The 15,466-nt window shown below is 40.1% G+C and overlaps 1 protein-coding gene across 2 annotated transcripts in view; it reads left to right on the forward strand.

The window, feature by feature from the left end:
- The window catches only part of KIAA1671 (KIAA1671 ortholog), a 261,817-nt gene that overhangs the window by 64,589 nt on the left and 181,762 nt on the right, over positions 1–15,466 (forward strand). For both annotated transcript variants that reach the window (XM_075830747.1, XM_075830756.1), the window contains exon 2: positions 13,347–14,850. In XM_075830747.1, coding sequence (XP_075686862.1) covers positions 13,403–14,850 — 1,448 coding nt within the window. In that variant the 5' untranslated portion in view covers positions 13,347–13,402. The remainder of the gene's footprint in view (positions 1–13,346; positions 14,851–15,466) is intronic.

The following is a 15,466-nucleotide window of genomic DNA, read 5'->3' on the forward strand; positions in this document are numbered from 1 at the left end:
TGGTAATGGTGTTCCTGAGGAGAAACGTTTCCTGCATGGGAGTTCATTACTTGTTGTTGTGGCTGTATTGTGGCCTGTGATTGCTGTGCTGGACGAGAGGCTACGGACAGCTTGTGGAGAAAAATTTCTCGGGGGCCAAAATCTGAACCACTTTTATGATGCGGAATAATACATTTACTCAGTATAATAAAAAGTTGGCTGCTAGTGGTTAACTCTGATTTTTGTATTCTGCACTGGATTTATTTACCATCATTGCTTTTTCATCTACAAAACAGCCTCTTATTTTTTATGTCCGAGACCCATCCATTCTCTTATATGGGAAGCTGTATTCTAGATACACTGAGCGTGATTGAATTTCTCAGAAATAGGAAAGGAAAATCAATTACCATTACAGATAGTGCACTTAAACCATATTGGTTGCGTTTTCTAAATTGGTATAAGGATCATACATCCCTACTACTATGTATTGATTGATTTAAAAGATGTTGGCATGTGGTACATTTTAAAAGATGTATTTGTGATTGTCGATTTCACTGTAGCACCCTCATATACCTTTTAATATTAATGAGTTTTGTCGGTCGTGTATTACGCTACGTTACATACCTGCATATTTTTTGTTTTACATTTAACCCTAAAACCTCGTGTACATAGCCGTATTATGGATCTGTCGTACGGCTCCTGTCATATGGGGTATATGGTCCCACTAGGCCACTCTGTCGTAGCGGAGTAGCAGCTGGCCAAGCAACAGCCAATAATAGTCTTTAGGACAAGAGTACCTGGATAGAAGATTAGGCAGTCGTTTGGCACAGATGATACTCTAGACTCTGACACTAGACTTTGCACTGGAACAAACACAATTACTGGATATGGGATTCAGGATATGGAAACACAAGATACAAGTAAGGGACCATTTGAAATAACGAACATGGGCACACACAGCAACGCTCAGGCAAGGCGGAAGAGGACAGAGTCCTTTTTATACAACCGGGTGAGTATGGTTTGGATAGGGAGCTTTTTGTAGGTGTGCACGTTGGCCCTTTAAGGCCGAGGATGAGCGTGCACCTTAAGCAGAGCAATAGAAGAGAGCGGCCGCATGTGCTGGCGTCTCCGAGAAGGGAGACGCTGGCCTGGTGCTTATTGATCGCGGCCCCTGGTGGTAAGTGATGCCGGCGGTACACGACAGCCATAACAGCTCCGTATTACAGCACTATAGAAATCTATGGATCCATACTGTACCTTTCTTTTAATCTGAGGCACAGAAGTCTTTTCTCACAGATTAATTTGAAATCTATGGAATTTTCCATCATATGCCATATTGTGGAGTTATTCTTCACTAGGGACATTGCCTCTACAGAAGCATGCCATACTGCACTATATGGCGTCACACGGAGTACCTACAAGTCCATATTAATCTGTGGTTAGTGCCGCTGTTAAGATTAGCCACCATCGTAGTATGTTTTGGTTTTTTTTGTGTTTTTTTTTAGGTGGTTCTATTTTTTTCATTTTAGATGCATCTGAGCAATAGAAAAATGGTAAAAGTGCACATAGCCTTTAAAGGCTAAGTACACCTTCTTGTAAGCAATTTTTTTTCATATTAAATCAATGTATGTTTGTGTTTTTTAAGCAACATTCAAATCCACCTTATTAAATTGTTTTACTCTTTAAGATACAGCTTTTTATGTATCCTTTATACATAGTTCCCTCTGAACGGATGGCTCAGTTGAGGGCGGGTTTTGCGCATCGCCGACACCTGGGATCCATCTAATATCGATCACATCTAACTTTGATGTGATCTATATTAGCTGGATTCTGTGTGTCAGAGAGACACAGGACCCACTCTCAGCTGAGCCATCAGTTCAGCTAAACTGACGGAATCAGCTGAGATAGAACAATACAGCTTAGACTTCGTTCACATCTACGTAATGGCGCCGTTCTGACGTTCGGTCGGAGCTTCCCGTCAGAACGGGACCCTGACTGAAACAAACGGAAACCATGCGTTCCATCTGAGCTTTCTGTCAGGCGAACCCATGAATGGAAACCAAACTGAAACCATAGGTTTCCGTTTGCTTCTCCTTTGATTTCAATGGTGATGTATCCAGTGCCAATGGTTTCCGTTTGTCTCCGTTGTGCAAGGGTTCCGTCGTTTGGACGGAATCAATACCGTAGTCAACTGCACTAATAATTCTGTCAAAACAACGGAACCCTTGCACAACGGAGACCAACTGAAACCATTAGCATCGGATCCGTCACCATTGAAATCAATGGAGATGCAAACGGAAGCCTATGGTTTTCTGTTTGTTTCAGTCAGTCTGACGGAAAGCTCAGATGGAACGTCAGAACGGGACCCTGACGCAGATGTGAACAAAGCCTTTTATGTCTACATAGAAACTGTTCTTAAGAAGTAAAACATTTTGTGAGAAAAGTGAATTTGAAAGTTGCTTAAAACACACAATACATTCAATTTAAAAAAAAAAAAAAAATATATGCTTGCAAAGGTGTACATTGCCTAAAGAAAGGCTTAAAGGCTATGGTACCATGCAGATGTACAGTGTTAATGCAAATTTATCAATTCCCTCTTGCATATCTCATTACTTACTGCTACTCTAGGTGTGGCCTTTTTATGTGTTTCCACCAGTCTTTACTAGCCTACTGGCTTGCTGCTCTGCAACAGGTAATGCGATTGATGTGTATATTACATTCAAAATATTTATAATCTACCTTCTTAATTATGTGTAAATTGCATAATGACAATTTACAGACAAGTAATATTTCCTTAATAAGTTAACTTTTAAAAATGGCACTTAGGTAAGTATAAACCATAATGAAGCCATGTGTTTTCATTTTTAGAGGATTGTTGCATGTATGTATATTTTTCCTTTTTTAGTGGCTCCCTGGAAGACTATGGAGAGGGAGGGGAGGGCTCCACCATTGATTTCCCCTTCGTTGTTTTCTTTGCTGCACTACATCATGAGTGCTGAAAAAGTGGTTCTACCAGATGATTGCTGGAGCACTCAGAAGTAGGGCCCACTCGTGATCAGCTGTACAGTTGTCAAAACCAAACAACCCCTCTAGTAGTGGTTGGCAATGATACTATTTTTTTACCTTTTTTAATTGTAATATATAAAAAGATTCTATATATCATGCATGAAATGAGAATATAGCGATCGGCCCTGAAATCTATCTATCCCATATCTATCTATCCATCCCATATCTATCTATCTATCTATCTATCTATCTATCTATCCCATATCTATCTATCTATCCCATATCTATCTATCTATCCCATATCTATCTATCCCATATCTATCTATCTATCTATCCCATATCTATCTATCTATCTATCTATCTATCCCATATCTATCTATCTATCTATCTATCTATCTATCTATCTATCTATCTATCTATCCCCTATCTATCCCATATCTATCTATCTATCCCATATCTATCTATCTATCCCATATCTATCTATCTATCTATCCCATATCTATCTATCTATCCCATATCTATCTATCTATCCCATATCTATCTATCTATCCCATATCTATCTATCCCATATCTATCTATCCCATATCTATCTATCCCATATCTATCTATCCCATATCTATCTATCTATCCCATATCTATCTATCCCATATCTATCTATCTATCCCATATCTATCTATCCCATATCTATCTATCCCATATCTATCTATCCCATATCTATCTATCCCATATCTATCTATCCCATATCTATCTATCCCATATCTATCTATCCCATATCTATCTATCCCATATCTGTCTATCCCATATCTGTCTATCCCATATCTGTCTATCCCATATCTGTCTATCCCATATCTGTCTATCCCATATCTGTCTATCCCATATCTGTCTATCCCATATCTGTCTATCCCATATCTGTCTATCCCATATCTGTCTATCCCATATCTGTCTATCCCATATCTGTCTATCCCATATCTGTCTATCCCATATCTATCTATCCCATATCTATCTATCCCATATCTATCTATCCCATATCTATCTATCCCATATCTATCTATCCCATATCTATCTATCCCATATCTATCTATCTATCTATCTATCTATCTATCTATCTATCTATCTATCTATCATTCGGAATGTCTTCAGACCCTTTACACTTTTTAAATTTTCTTATGTTGAGGCTTGGTGCTAAAATAAAAAATTTAAGTTTTTCCCCATCATTCTGCACTCAATACCCCAAAATGACAGTGAAAACAGAATATTCGTAATCTTTGCTAATTTATTGAAGAGGAAATACTAAAACATTGTATTGACATAAGTATTCAGACCCTTTACTCAGGACTTGGTTGATGCCACAAGGTTTGAGACACTGGATCCACCTGTAAACTATCACATCTAAGTTCATAACTTAGATGTGATCGATTACAGGTGGATCCGCAGGACCCGCCGACACAAAGTCAGGTCTGTGGGACTGACGGATTCAGTGTAAATCAAAAGATACAACTGTTCTGTATACAGAATACAGAACAGCTGTATCTCCAAAAGTAAAAAAAATTATTTACAAAGTTACACAAATCACACTGATCTATTTATTAACCCCTTAACGACGAGCGATGGACATATCCGTCGCAAGCAGGTGTTAGTTCCCGGATAGAAATGGATATATATCTGTCGCTCTGATCGGGTGTGTACTGCCAAGTGTACCCACGCGATCAGCGGTAGGAGCATGGCTGTTATACACAGCCGGGCTCCTGCCCCAACTGCCAAAATCGAAGCGTGCTCCGATTCTGGCAGTTTAACCCATTAGATGCCGCTGTCGCCCCCATCGGCGCCCCCGCAAAGAAATTGCAGGGCGCCGTCGGGTTTACATGGCAGCCGGGGGGCCTAACAAAGGCCTCCAGGTCTGCCTTCAGCAACTGCCTATTAGGCCTGAGGCATGGCCTAATAGATTGCCTGCCAGTTTTACACTGACAGCCAATAATGCTTTGGTATACTAAGAAAAATACAGTAAAATTAAAATCACTTTTTTCCTAAAAAGTGGCTTTATTTAGTAGAAGTGTAAAAAAAATAACACATAAACATACATGGTATCGCCGCAATCGTAACCACTCAAAAAAAGTTAACACATTAAACTGCAGGGTGAACGTGTCCAAAAAAACCCCGCAAAAAAACAATGCCAAAATGCCTTTTTTTTTTCTCCTATTCCCACCACAAAAAATAAAATAAAAACTAATCAATAAGTCCCATCTCCCCCAAAATACTACCAATGAAAACTACAACTTGTCCCGCAAAAAAGCCCACATATGGCTACATCGGCGGAATAATAAAAAGTTACGGCTCTTGGAATGCAGCGATGCAAAAACAAATATTTTTTTTACAAACTATGCACGTATTTTGCAAACGTAGGAAAACCTAAAACCTTTACATATTTGGTATCCCCGTAATTGTGCCGACCCATAGAATAAAGGTAACATGTTATTTATGCCGCATAGTGAACGTGATAAACAATAGTGGAATAGCTGTTTATTTTCAATTCTTTCCTAAAATAAAGTTTTAATAAAAGTTAATCAATAAATTATATGCACCCAAAAATGGTGCAACTGAAAAATACAACTCATCCCGCAAAAAACAAGCCCTTATACAGCTATGTCGACGGAATAACAAAAACGTTACAAATTTTAGAATGCAACAGGGTTATTATAGTGCAAAATTTATTCCTATAGGTAACAAGTATAAACGACTAAAATTAAATCCCACATGGCTTACACCTTCTGTGAAAGGGGCAATACATGACAAAAAAAGGGCATTTAAAAAATACAAATCTGAGGGTACATATAAAGAGCCTTTGTAAAATATAAAGAGCTTAATAAAATCTGTAAAAATTTAATAAAATTAGCAAAAATACAAAATGAAAGGCAGGTGGCCAAGGATAGTAAAACAAATCCCCCAAAAATTCTTCAAGTATATAAATGCTAAAAAGCCAACGTCTGAACATGTAGGACCCCTAGATAATAGTAATGGGGAGTTGGTCACAGGGGATCAAGAGAAGGCAGAGTTACTAAATGGGTTCTTTAGCTCTGTATATACAACTGAAGAAAGAGCAGCTGATGTAGCCGGTGCCAGTGCTGTTAATATATCAGTTGATATACTGAATTGGATGAATGTAGATATGGTCCAAGCTAAATTAAATAAAATAAATTTGCACAAGGCCCCGGGACCAGATGGGTTACACCCTAGAATTCTTAAAGAGCTTAGTTCAGTTATTTCTGTCCCCCTTTTCATAATATTCAGAGAATCTCTAGTGACTGGTATAGTGCCAAGGGACTGGCGCAGGGCAAATGTGGTGCCTATTTTCAAAAAGGGCTCTAGGTCTTCCCCGGGTAATTATAGACCAGTAAGCTTAACATCCATCATGGGGAAAATGTTTGAAGGGCTATTGAGGGACTATATACAGGATTATGTGACAAAAAATAGTATTACAAGTGACAGCCAGCACGGTTTTACTAAGGACAGAAGTTGTCAAACTAACCTAATCTGTTTTTATGAAGAGGTGAGCAGAAGTCTAGACAGAGGGGCCGCTGTGGATTTAGTGTTTTTGGACTTTGCAAAGGCATTTGACACTGTCCCCCATAGACGCCTAATGGGTAAATTAAGGACTATAGGTTTAGAAAATATAGTTTGTAATTGGATTGAGAATTGGCTCAAGGACCGTATCCAGAGAGTTGTGGTCAATGATTCCTTCTCTGAATAGTCCCCGGTAATAAGTGGTGTACCCCAGGGTTCAGTGCTGGGACCACTATTATTCAGCTTATTTATTAATGATATAGAGGATGGGATTAATAGCACTATTTCTATTTTTGCAGATGACTCCAAGCTATGTAATATAGTTCAGTCTATGTAAGATGTTCGTGAATTGCAAGCAGATTTAAACAAGCTAAGTGTTTGGGCATCTACTTGGCAGATGAAGTTTAATGTACATAAATGTAAAGTTATGCATCTGGGTACCAACAACCTGCATGCATCATATGTCCTAGGGGGAGCTACACTGGCGGATTCACTTGTTGAGAAGGATCTGGGTGTACTTGTAAATCATAAACTCAATAACAGCATGCAGTGTCAATCAGCTGCTTCAAAGACCAGCAGGATATTGTCGTGTATTAAGAGGCATGGACTCGCGGGACAGGTATGTAATATTGCCACTTTACAAAGCATTAGTGAGGCCTCATCTAGAATATGCAGTTCAGTTCTGGGCTCCAGTTCATAGAAAGGATGCCCTGGAGTTAGAAAAAATACAAAGAAGAGCAACGAAGCTAATAAGGGGCATGGAGAATCCTCTTATGAGGAAAGATTAAAAGAATTAAACCTATTTAGCCTTGAAAAAAGACGACTAAGGGGGGACATGATTAATTTATATAAATATATTAATGGCACATACAAAAAATATGGTGAAATCCTGTTCCATGTAAAACCCCCTCAAAAAACAAGGGGGCACTCCCTCCGTTAGGTGAAAAAAAGGTTCAACCTGCAGAGGCGACAAGCCTTCTTTACTGTGAGAACTGTGAATCTATGGAATAGCCTACCGCAGGAGCTGGTCACAGCAGGGACAGTAGATGGCTTTAAAAAAGGGTTAGATAATTTCCTAGAACAAAAAAGTATTAGCTCCTATATGCAGAAATTTTTTCCTTCCCTTTTCCCGTCCCTTGGTTGAACTTGATGGACATGTGTCTTTTTTCAGCCGTACGAACTATAACTATGTAACAGTGAAAAAACAAAAAATAATCCTTGGTCATGAACGTGCAAAATGGCCTGGTCATTAAGGGGTTAAAAAAAAAAAAAAACAGAGCCTTTAAACTCTCATTTCACCATATCTTGAAGTCAACCTGAAGATCCTTTAGTTCATTCAAGCACACACTTTTTTAAGGAAGGAAGTAAGTCTGTCACCACCATGTCTTGGAGCTGGGACATGGTCCAAAATCATAAACCGTATATCACGTTCACCAATTCTAAGCTCCAAGAAATGCTTGGAGACCAGAAGATCCTGTCGCTTTTTTCTAATGGTGTATCTGTGATTATTAAGCCTCGTTTTCATATCACACACAATTTTGCTTACATATAAAAGCTTGCATGGACACCAAATAACATTAACTATCCATTCCGAATCACAAGTTAATACATTTCTGATTTTGAATTCCTATATGAGGTAGGATGTATGAAGACTCCACCTACTATATATAAAGTGGCATCAATTCTTCTAGATACACTTGCACAAAGTCATGGATTTTGTAGGATTATAGTCAGGTGTATGATTAACCAATTATACCAAACTGGTGATAATGATCATCATTTTCATATGTAGGTTGAAACCAGTCATTAACTGTAACAGAAACTGCTGTGTAGGCGGCTTAAAACTGGGTGAGGAACAGCCAAACTTTGCTTCAAAGGTAAGGTTGTTGAAGACCGTTTCATGTCCCAGGTCCACCATGGCAAGACTGAGCACATCAACAAGTCGCAAGTAGTTACTGCATCGGCAAGGTCTCTCTCAGGCAAATATTCTATGCAGACTGGGGTTTCAAGATATGCTGTTCAAGCTCTTTGGAAGAAGCACAAAGAACCAAGCAACGTTGAGGACCGTAGACACAGTGGTCGGCCAAGGAAACTTAGTGCAGCAGATCAAAGACGACACATGCTTACTTCCCTTTGAAATTGGAAGATGTCCAGCAGTGCCATCAGCTCAGAACTGGCAGAAACCAGGGGGACCCAGGTACACCCAACTACTGTTTGGAGAAGTCTGGCCAGAAGTGGTCTTCATGGAAGATTTGCTTCCAAAAATCCATACCTTCGATGTGGAAACCAGGCCAATCAACTCAACTATGCACGTAAACATAGGAACAGGGGTGCAGGAAAGTTGCAGCAGGTGCTCTGGACTGATGAGTCAACATTAGAAATATTTGGCTGTAATGGAAGGTAGAAGGATTTGAGGAAGCTTACACCCACAGAAGATCTGTGGTTAGTTCTCCAAGATGTTTGGAACAACCTCCCTGCCGAGTTCCTTCAAAAACTGTGTGCAAGTGTACCTAGAAGAATTGATCCTGCTTGTATAGGTCTCGACTCTTCGAAATAATTCAATTAGGGCTCGGCGATTTTAGCAAATTTAATTTAAACTTCCCCTACCTGGTCCACTGCATCTGAGGAGCTGCGCCCACTCTCCTCATTTGCTCCCTGCTCTGTCCCGGCTCTGCCGTTAACATTTCAAGCTACTGTGATCCCGGACCGACCACGTTACATGTGAATGGGACTCCTGGCATCATAGTCCTATTTGATGCTAGGAGTCCCTGCTTCCCTACGGAACTGCTGTTCTGTACTGAACAAAATGATACAGTACGGAATAGTAGTTCCACGAGGAAGCAGGGATTTTTAGTATAGTGCCACACTCCCCTGTAGATAGCACCACTGCAGCTCCCTCTAGGATCGTAATCCCCGTCCATAGCGTTGCCAACGCTATGGCTGGGGATTCTGATCCTAGAGGGAGTCCCTGATGTCTCTGTCCATGTATGTCCATATATAACGGACAGACGGACTGGAAATGGATTCAAATTTGGAGACTCACTGATGTAAAACGGCCATGAAAAAGTGACAGTTGATCAGTTTTTAATGGCCATTTTTTTCACTGTTGTGTGAATGTAAACTAAATGACTGCCGCCAGGAGTCGTGTTCACATGTACCGTGGTCGGGCCGGGAAATCCGGCTAACACACGGCCCATTTTTCATGGTCCAATCACAGTCGTGTGAATCAAGCTTTAATGTAATTTATTTAAAACACTATCGTGGGGCTGGTCCTGTGCAGTGTCCTGCTTAGAATTCAGACACTATAATGTAACCTCTCCCCAAAGTGCCCATCCTGGCTGCAATTTAGACAGCTCTCGCCTGCAATGTCAGAGACCGGTGACTGGCAGAGAGGGATGTTAGTGCACGCAGTGAATAATTTGATTATAGATTCTGTTAACCTGTTACCTGCCGGGGAACACAGAAGTTTTAATCCATTAGATATAAATTTTTCCAATTGTATTTCTGATAAGGCAATTGCAGAGATTAAAAGTTGTTAAGTTCCGTACAATTATTATTGTAATATATGTTAAGAAGCTGTTCATATATAGAAAATAATTTATTCAATTATATAGATTTTATTTTGAGGCAAAATCGCCCAGCCCTAGATTCAATCAGTGTGGGCATGCTGCGATTTTCCAAAAGACGTGGCATTTTGCCACAATTTTGCTGTAATTGCGGCAATAAACAGGAATTTGACTACACTGTGTGAACAGATGATTAAATTATTTTTCTGGCTTTATGTAACTAAACCTCATTTAGTGTAAAATATAGTATAAAGCTAATCCGTTTTAACAATTTAATAATCTCCCTTTTTTTTTTTTTTGGATATCTGTGAATGGGAACATTGTTCATACTCATATCCCAATTCTGTGCGGATTACACAGGTGTTTGACTTGCTACTTCAAAGGGGCACACGGGCTAAATTCACATGTAGCGGATTTGCATAAAAGTAGGCTGCATCGAATTCCACAGCCGCACACTATACTCTGCTCTTCTGGCGCTACCGTGGCAACGCTTACCTGGTCCTCTGCTGGTTTATACACCCTGCCTCCAGCGATGACGTGGCGTCAAATGTATGTGACCGCTGCAGCCTGGTTGAAGGCCGGATGTACAGAGACCAACGGGGGACATGGTAATCGTTGCCACGGGAGTGCCATTGGAGGAGAGTATAGTGTTTTATAGTGTTGTCTTTTTATTTTAAAAGCGTCTAAACTTGAGCATTTTTCTCTGCATCCACAGGTGGTTATTACCTGTGGATCCACACTACAAGCATTTGCTTTTGTATTTCTTCTTCCTTATTGAATTTAATAGGAAAATTTGCAAAAAATCAGTAAATTTATTGCTGCAGAAAATGACATGCTACGGATTTAAAAAATCTGCACCGCAGGTCAATTTCTGGGCGTAGAATTTCCGCAGAATGTGATGAGATTTGTTTTAAATATCATTCACTTTGCTACTACTGTATTCCACTGCGGATTTTCCATCCACAAATCTGGTTAAAAAATCTGCCTCAAATCCATTGTGTGACCGTAGTCTTAAAGAAGCTCTGTCACCAGATTATAAGTGCCCTATCTCCTACATAATGTGATTGGCGCTGTAATGTAGATTACAGCAGTGGTTTTTATTTGGAAAAACAATCATTTTTGAGCAAGTTATGAGCAATTTTAGATTTATGCCAATTAGTTTCTTAATGACCAGAGGAGTGTATGACGCTGACCAATCCGCTTCATACGCTTCTCATTGTTCCAGCCCATTGTTACAGTGTGATTGTACAGTGAAAGAAGCTGCACGTTGGTCATTAAGAAACTAATTAGCATAAATCTAAAATTGCTCATTATTTGCTCCGAAAATGATAGTTTTTCAAAATAAAAACCACTGTTACCTACATTACAGCGCCGATCAGATTATGTAGGAGATAGGGCATTTATAACCTGGTGACAGAGCCTCTTTAAGCCTGTCCTATTTCTATTTAGAGTTGAATATTATTTGTTGGTGCAGCCATTTTCGGCTGCAATGATAGTAACTTTATCGTTCATCAGTAGGATTAGGAAAATGTGCTCCATGAACACTACTCTAGAAACACTGATATATGTGTAAATGATTGTACTGGCTCCTTTTCAGTGTATCAAAGTTTTTCTATCTAATGAGCAGTACGCCTGTGTCAGTTGGACATCTGGTTTTCAACCTCTGAGGCTGAATTCGGACGACTGTAGTATACGTCCATGTGGCGGCTGTTAAAACAATGGCCGTGTAAACGTTCCCATTGTAATACATGTGCCCCTGTGATGGCCGACTGTGCTATTGCTTCCGTCCAAAACGATGGAACCATGTCACAACGGTGACAGACGGAAACCATTAGCTAGGTTTCCGTCACCATTGAGTTCAATGGTGATGGAAACGGAAGCTGAGGTTTTGGTTTCTTTCCACTGAGGGGTTAACCCGACGGAAACCTCAGACGGAACCCCTCAGTGGAAACGAACGCTGATGTGAACACACCCTTACAAGGCAAATACGCTGTTTTTGTTTATTTTAAAGTGGTTTTTATTTGGTTTTGACAAAGTTGAAGAATAACAAAGGAGGGGAGAAGGGAAGGGGACATTGGTGTTGAACATCTACTCCAGAGTAATGTGAGGTGTTATGCGTCCAATCTGCCACAATTCTCTAGTTAGCCACCAGGTTGTAATCACGAATGTTTGGAAAGTTAATGCCGCCATTAAATTTTGCTGGAAGACTCTCATGGCTATCCTAGGTCTACCATTGTTCCAAATAAGCTTTCTGTAGAGGGCCATGATTAACTTTTCATATTTTAGGTTTTAAATCTATGGTAAGGGATTGCATCAGGTACAGGAGTTTTGGGAAGGCCACAGATTTTATTAGATTGGGTCTACCTGAGAAGGAGAGGGTAGAGGATTGCCAAAGGTGTAATAGGTTCTTCGGGTGTTCTATATGCGTGTTTGTTATTGGCGTACAATTTTTGCTGTTTTTTTGTGAGGGTTGTCCCTAAATAAGTGATGTGGGATCTCGACCATGTGAGTGGTTGTCTCGTAGCCCAAGAAGGTGGAGATGGGCCCTTAAGGAGTAATGCTTCTGATTTTTCTAAGTTAATGGTGAAACCTGATCGTGGTCCATATGTTTCAATAAGTGAGGGGACGGGAGGGAGTGATTGTCTGGTATTGGGACGAAATAGCAACACGTCTTCTGCAAATTTCAAGACCCGTATCTCCTGGGAATTTTATTTTTATTCCCCGGACATCTGCCTTCAGATTTTATCAAGCATAGCAGAGGGTCTAGCGATATGTTGAAGAGGAGGGAGGGGAGTGGGCTGCCCTGACTTGCCCCTCTATGAAGTCTCAGAGGGTTGGTATTTAGTCCATTTATGGTGAAGAACGTGTGCCATCAGTTTGCATCAGTTGTACGTGGTTTGAGAAATAGGCCCAAAGTTCCTGCATCGGAGAGAGGAGTTGAAGTCTCTTGGACATTCTTAATCGAATGCTTTCTCAGCGTCCAGGCTGAGAAGCATGGATTGAGCGGCAATGGTAAATATGCTGTGTTTTAATGTTTCATGCTAAGATCTGCAGTCATTTCATGTAAATAATTTGGGTTTTCCTGTAAATGTTATCTTTCTGTTTGCACATTTTTAATTTTTTTATTTGGTTTTACATTTAATTATATATATATATATATATATATATACACACACACACTACTTCGTATGAAAAGAAACATGTCATAGCAGTAAAACATGTTTTTGTTTTTTTCAGTATCGATCACTGATCTCTTCCCTGGCTTGGAAATGTTGCAAATTAGATTGTAAATAATGTCAGCCATGGCTACAAAGGTAGAGTTGTCATCCAGGACCACACGGAGCGATGTTTTAAATGAGGCTAAACCATCAAGGGCATACGTTAGTCCTCTTTCAGATGCAAGCAATAAGTCCACTGATACTAGTATATCCAGCACTCTAATGTTTGAGGAAATTATAAGAAATCCCTCCAAAACCATAAGCATGCTTAACCCTGGATTGAAGCCAAGACTCTCACCAAAGCCTTTTTCAAGAGACAAGCAACCAGAAAGCAGAAAGTCAATAGGAATTAATTCCATCTTGTCTGCGGATATGAATCAACACAGTGATGTGCCATTTCAAGCCACTACCAGCATTTCTTTATCCGGTAGCACAAAAAGTAATGAAAGTGAAAGAGTAGGTCGCCGAATATTCACATTGTCCCCTGAAGCAAGCACTGATGAGGACCAAGGCAGTAAGTTGGAAGTGTTTTCTCCAGCAGCTGCAGGTTGGACACAGACCAGCCCTAGTTGGCCTCCAGGAACAAACAATATTAGTGAATGTAAGCCTACTTCACAAACTGATGAAAGGAAAGTCACAGCCAAGCCCCCAATAATATCTAGGAAATCTGAACTTTCTCAACAGGAAAAAGTTTATCCAAGCTTCTCAAGAAGAAATCCTTCAGATTCTGTGGATGAACCTGGAGATAAAAGTCTCGAAAAAGCTAAACCTGAAAACATTGATAGCGTAACAGTAAGAGCTCAGTTGAGACAAAAACGTCGTCCGGTATCTGCTGTGTTTCTAGAATTAAACGAGCCTGCAAGTGACCAAAAAGTAGCGGATGAACCGAGGAAATGGAACAGAAGACCGCTTTCTGAAGATCTTACCTCACTGTTTGAAAGCAGACTCATTGGAAACCAAAAAGAAAGTCCCTTAGAAGAGACTAAGGAAAATAGACCTTTCAAGAAAAATTCTCTAAACAGCATCACAGACGAGCAGTCTAATTTAGGCTCCAAAGAAGGTGATTATGCAAGTGATAAAAATAATTTCAGTGACACTCGCACATGTTCAAATGGAAGAAATACATATTCTGTACGCATGGAAAAAGACAAAACCAAGGAAATGGCATCTAACAAGCAAGAACAAATATCTGACGTTGGTGAAAATGAAGGTATGATGAAGCTGTCGGCAAATATTAACAACCAGTCTTCAAAATTTCTCACTGATCAATGTGATGCATCTTCTGGTGAAGTAAAGAAATTAGGTGAAAGTGGAATTGCCCCAGGAATTATGAAAAGGCGAATCAGTCTTCGTTTTGCCAATATCAGCTCCTTAGAGGAAGCCGAAGTGCCTTCAAACACAGAGGACAAAGGTACTGCCAACATTGATAGAAAAACTGTAAGCTTTACTTCTGATAAGGAATCAAAGTCTGGGACAGAATGGACAACATCACCATCTCCGACAGTGACCAATTTTTCCAAAAAGTAAGTGTTTTCACATGCACCCTGTTATCACTCCTGACATCTATTTTGGTAAATTCTTGTATTTCGCATGAAATAACTATGCTGGACGAATCAGCATCATCTACTTCTCTTCGTTACCACCCAGCTTCTGGCAGTTCACCAAAAAAAAAAAGTTACTGTTATCTACATTGCAGCGCCGATCTGCTGCAATAGGAGATAGGGGTTTGAAAATCTGGTGACAGAGCCTCTCTTAAGGCTCATTTATGGCCAGCCTTAAGAAAAGACAAGCTATGGTACTACCAGTGCACAGACACACATCCTCGCGAGATCACGCTGTGACGTCACTCACTTCCTCCCACAGGAACTTCATCGCGTCGGATGAGCGAGGACACGCTGCGTGTCTGTGAACTGCCAGAAGCTGGGTGGTAACTAAGAGAAGTGGATGATGCTGATTCGTCAGCATCATACACTTCTATTCACAACGCCCAGCTAGTAAAACAAGTAAAAACGCCCAGATGTACACACACAATACATGCCCACTTGGACATAACTTTAAACACGCCCAGTTGTACATAAGAAAGGCTCATTTGATAAATATAAAAATGGTCATAACTTGGCCAAAAATGCTCGTTTTTGA

Source organism: Rhinoderma darwinii, chromosome 1, assembly GCF_050947455.1.
Source record: "Rhinoderma darwinii isolate aRhiDar2 chromosome 1, aRhiDar2.hap1, whole genome shotgun sequence".
Lineage (NCBI taxonomy): Eukaryota > Metazoa > Chordata > Amphibia > Anura > Rhinodermatidae > Rhinoderma > Rhinoderma darwinii.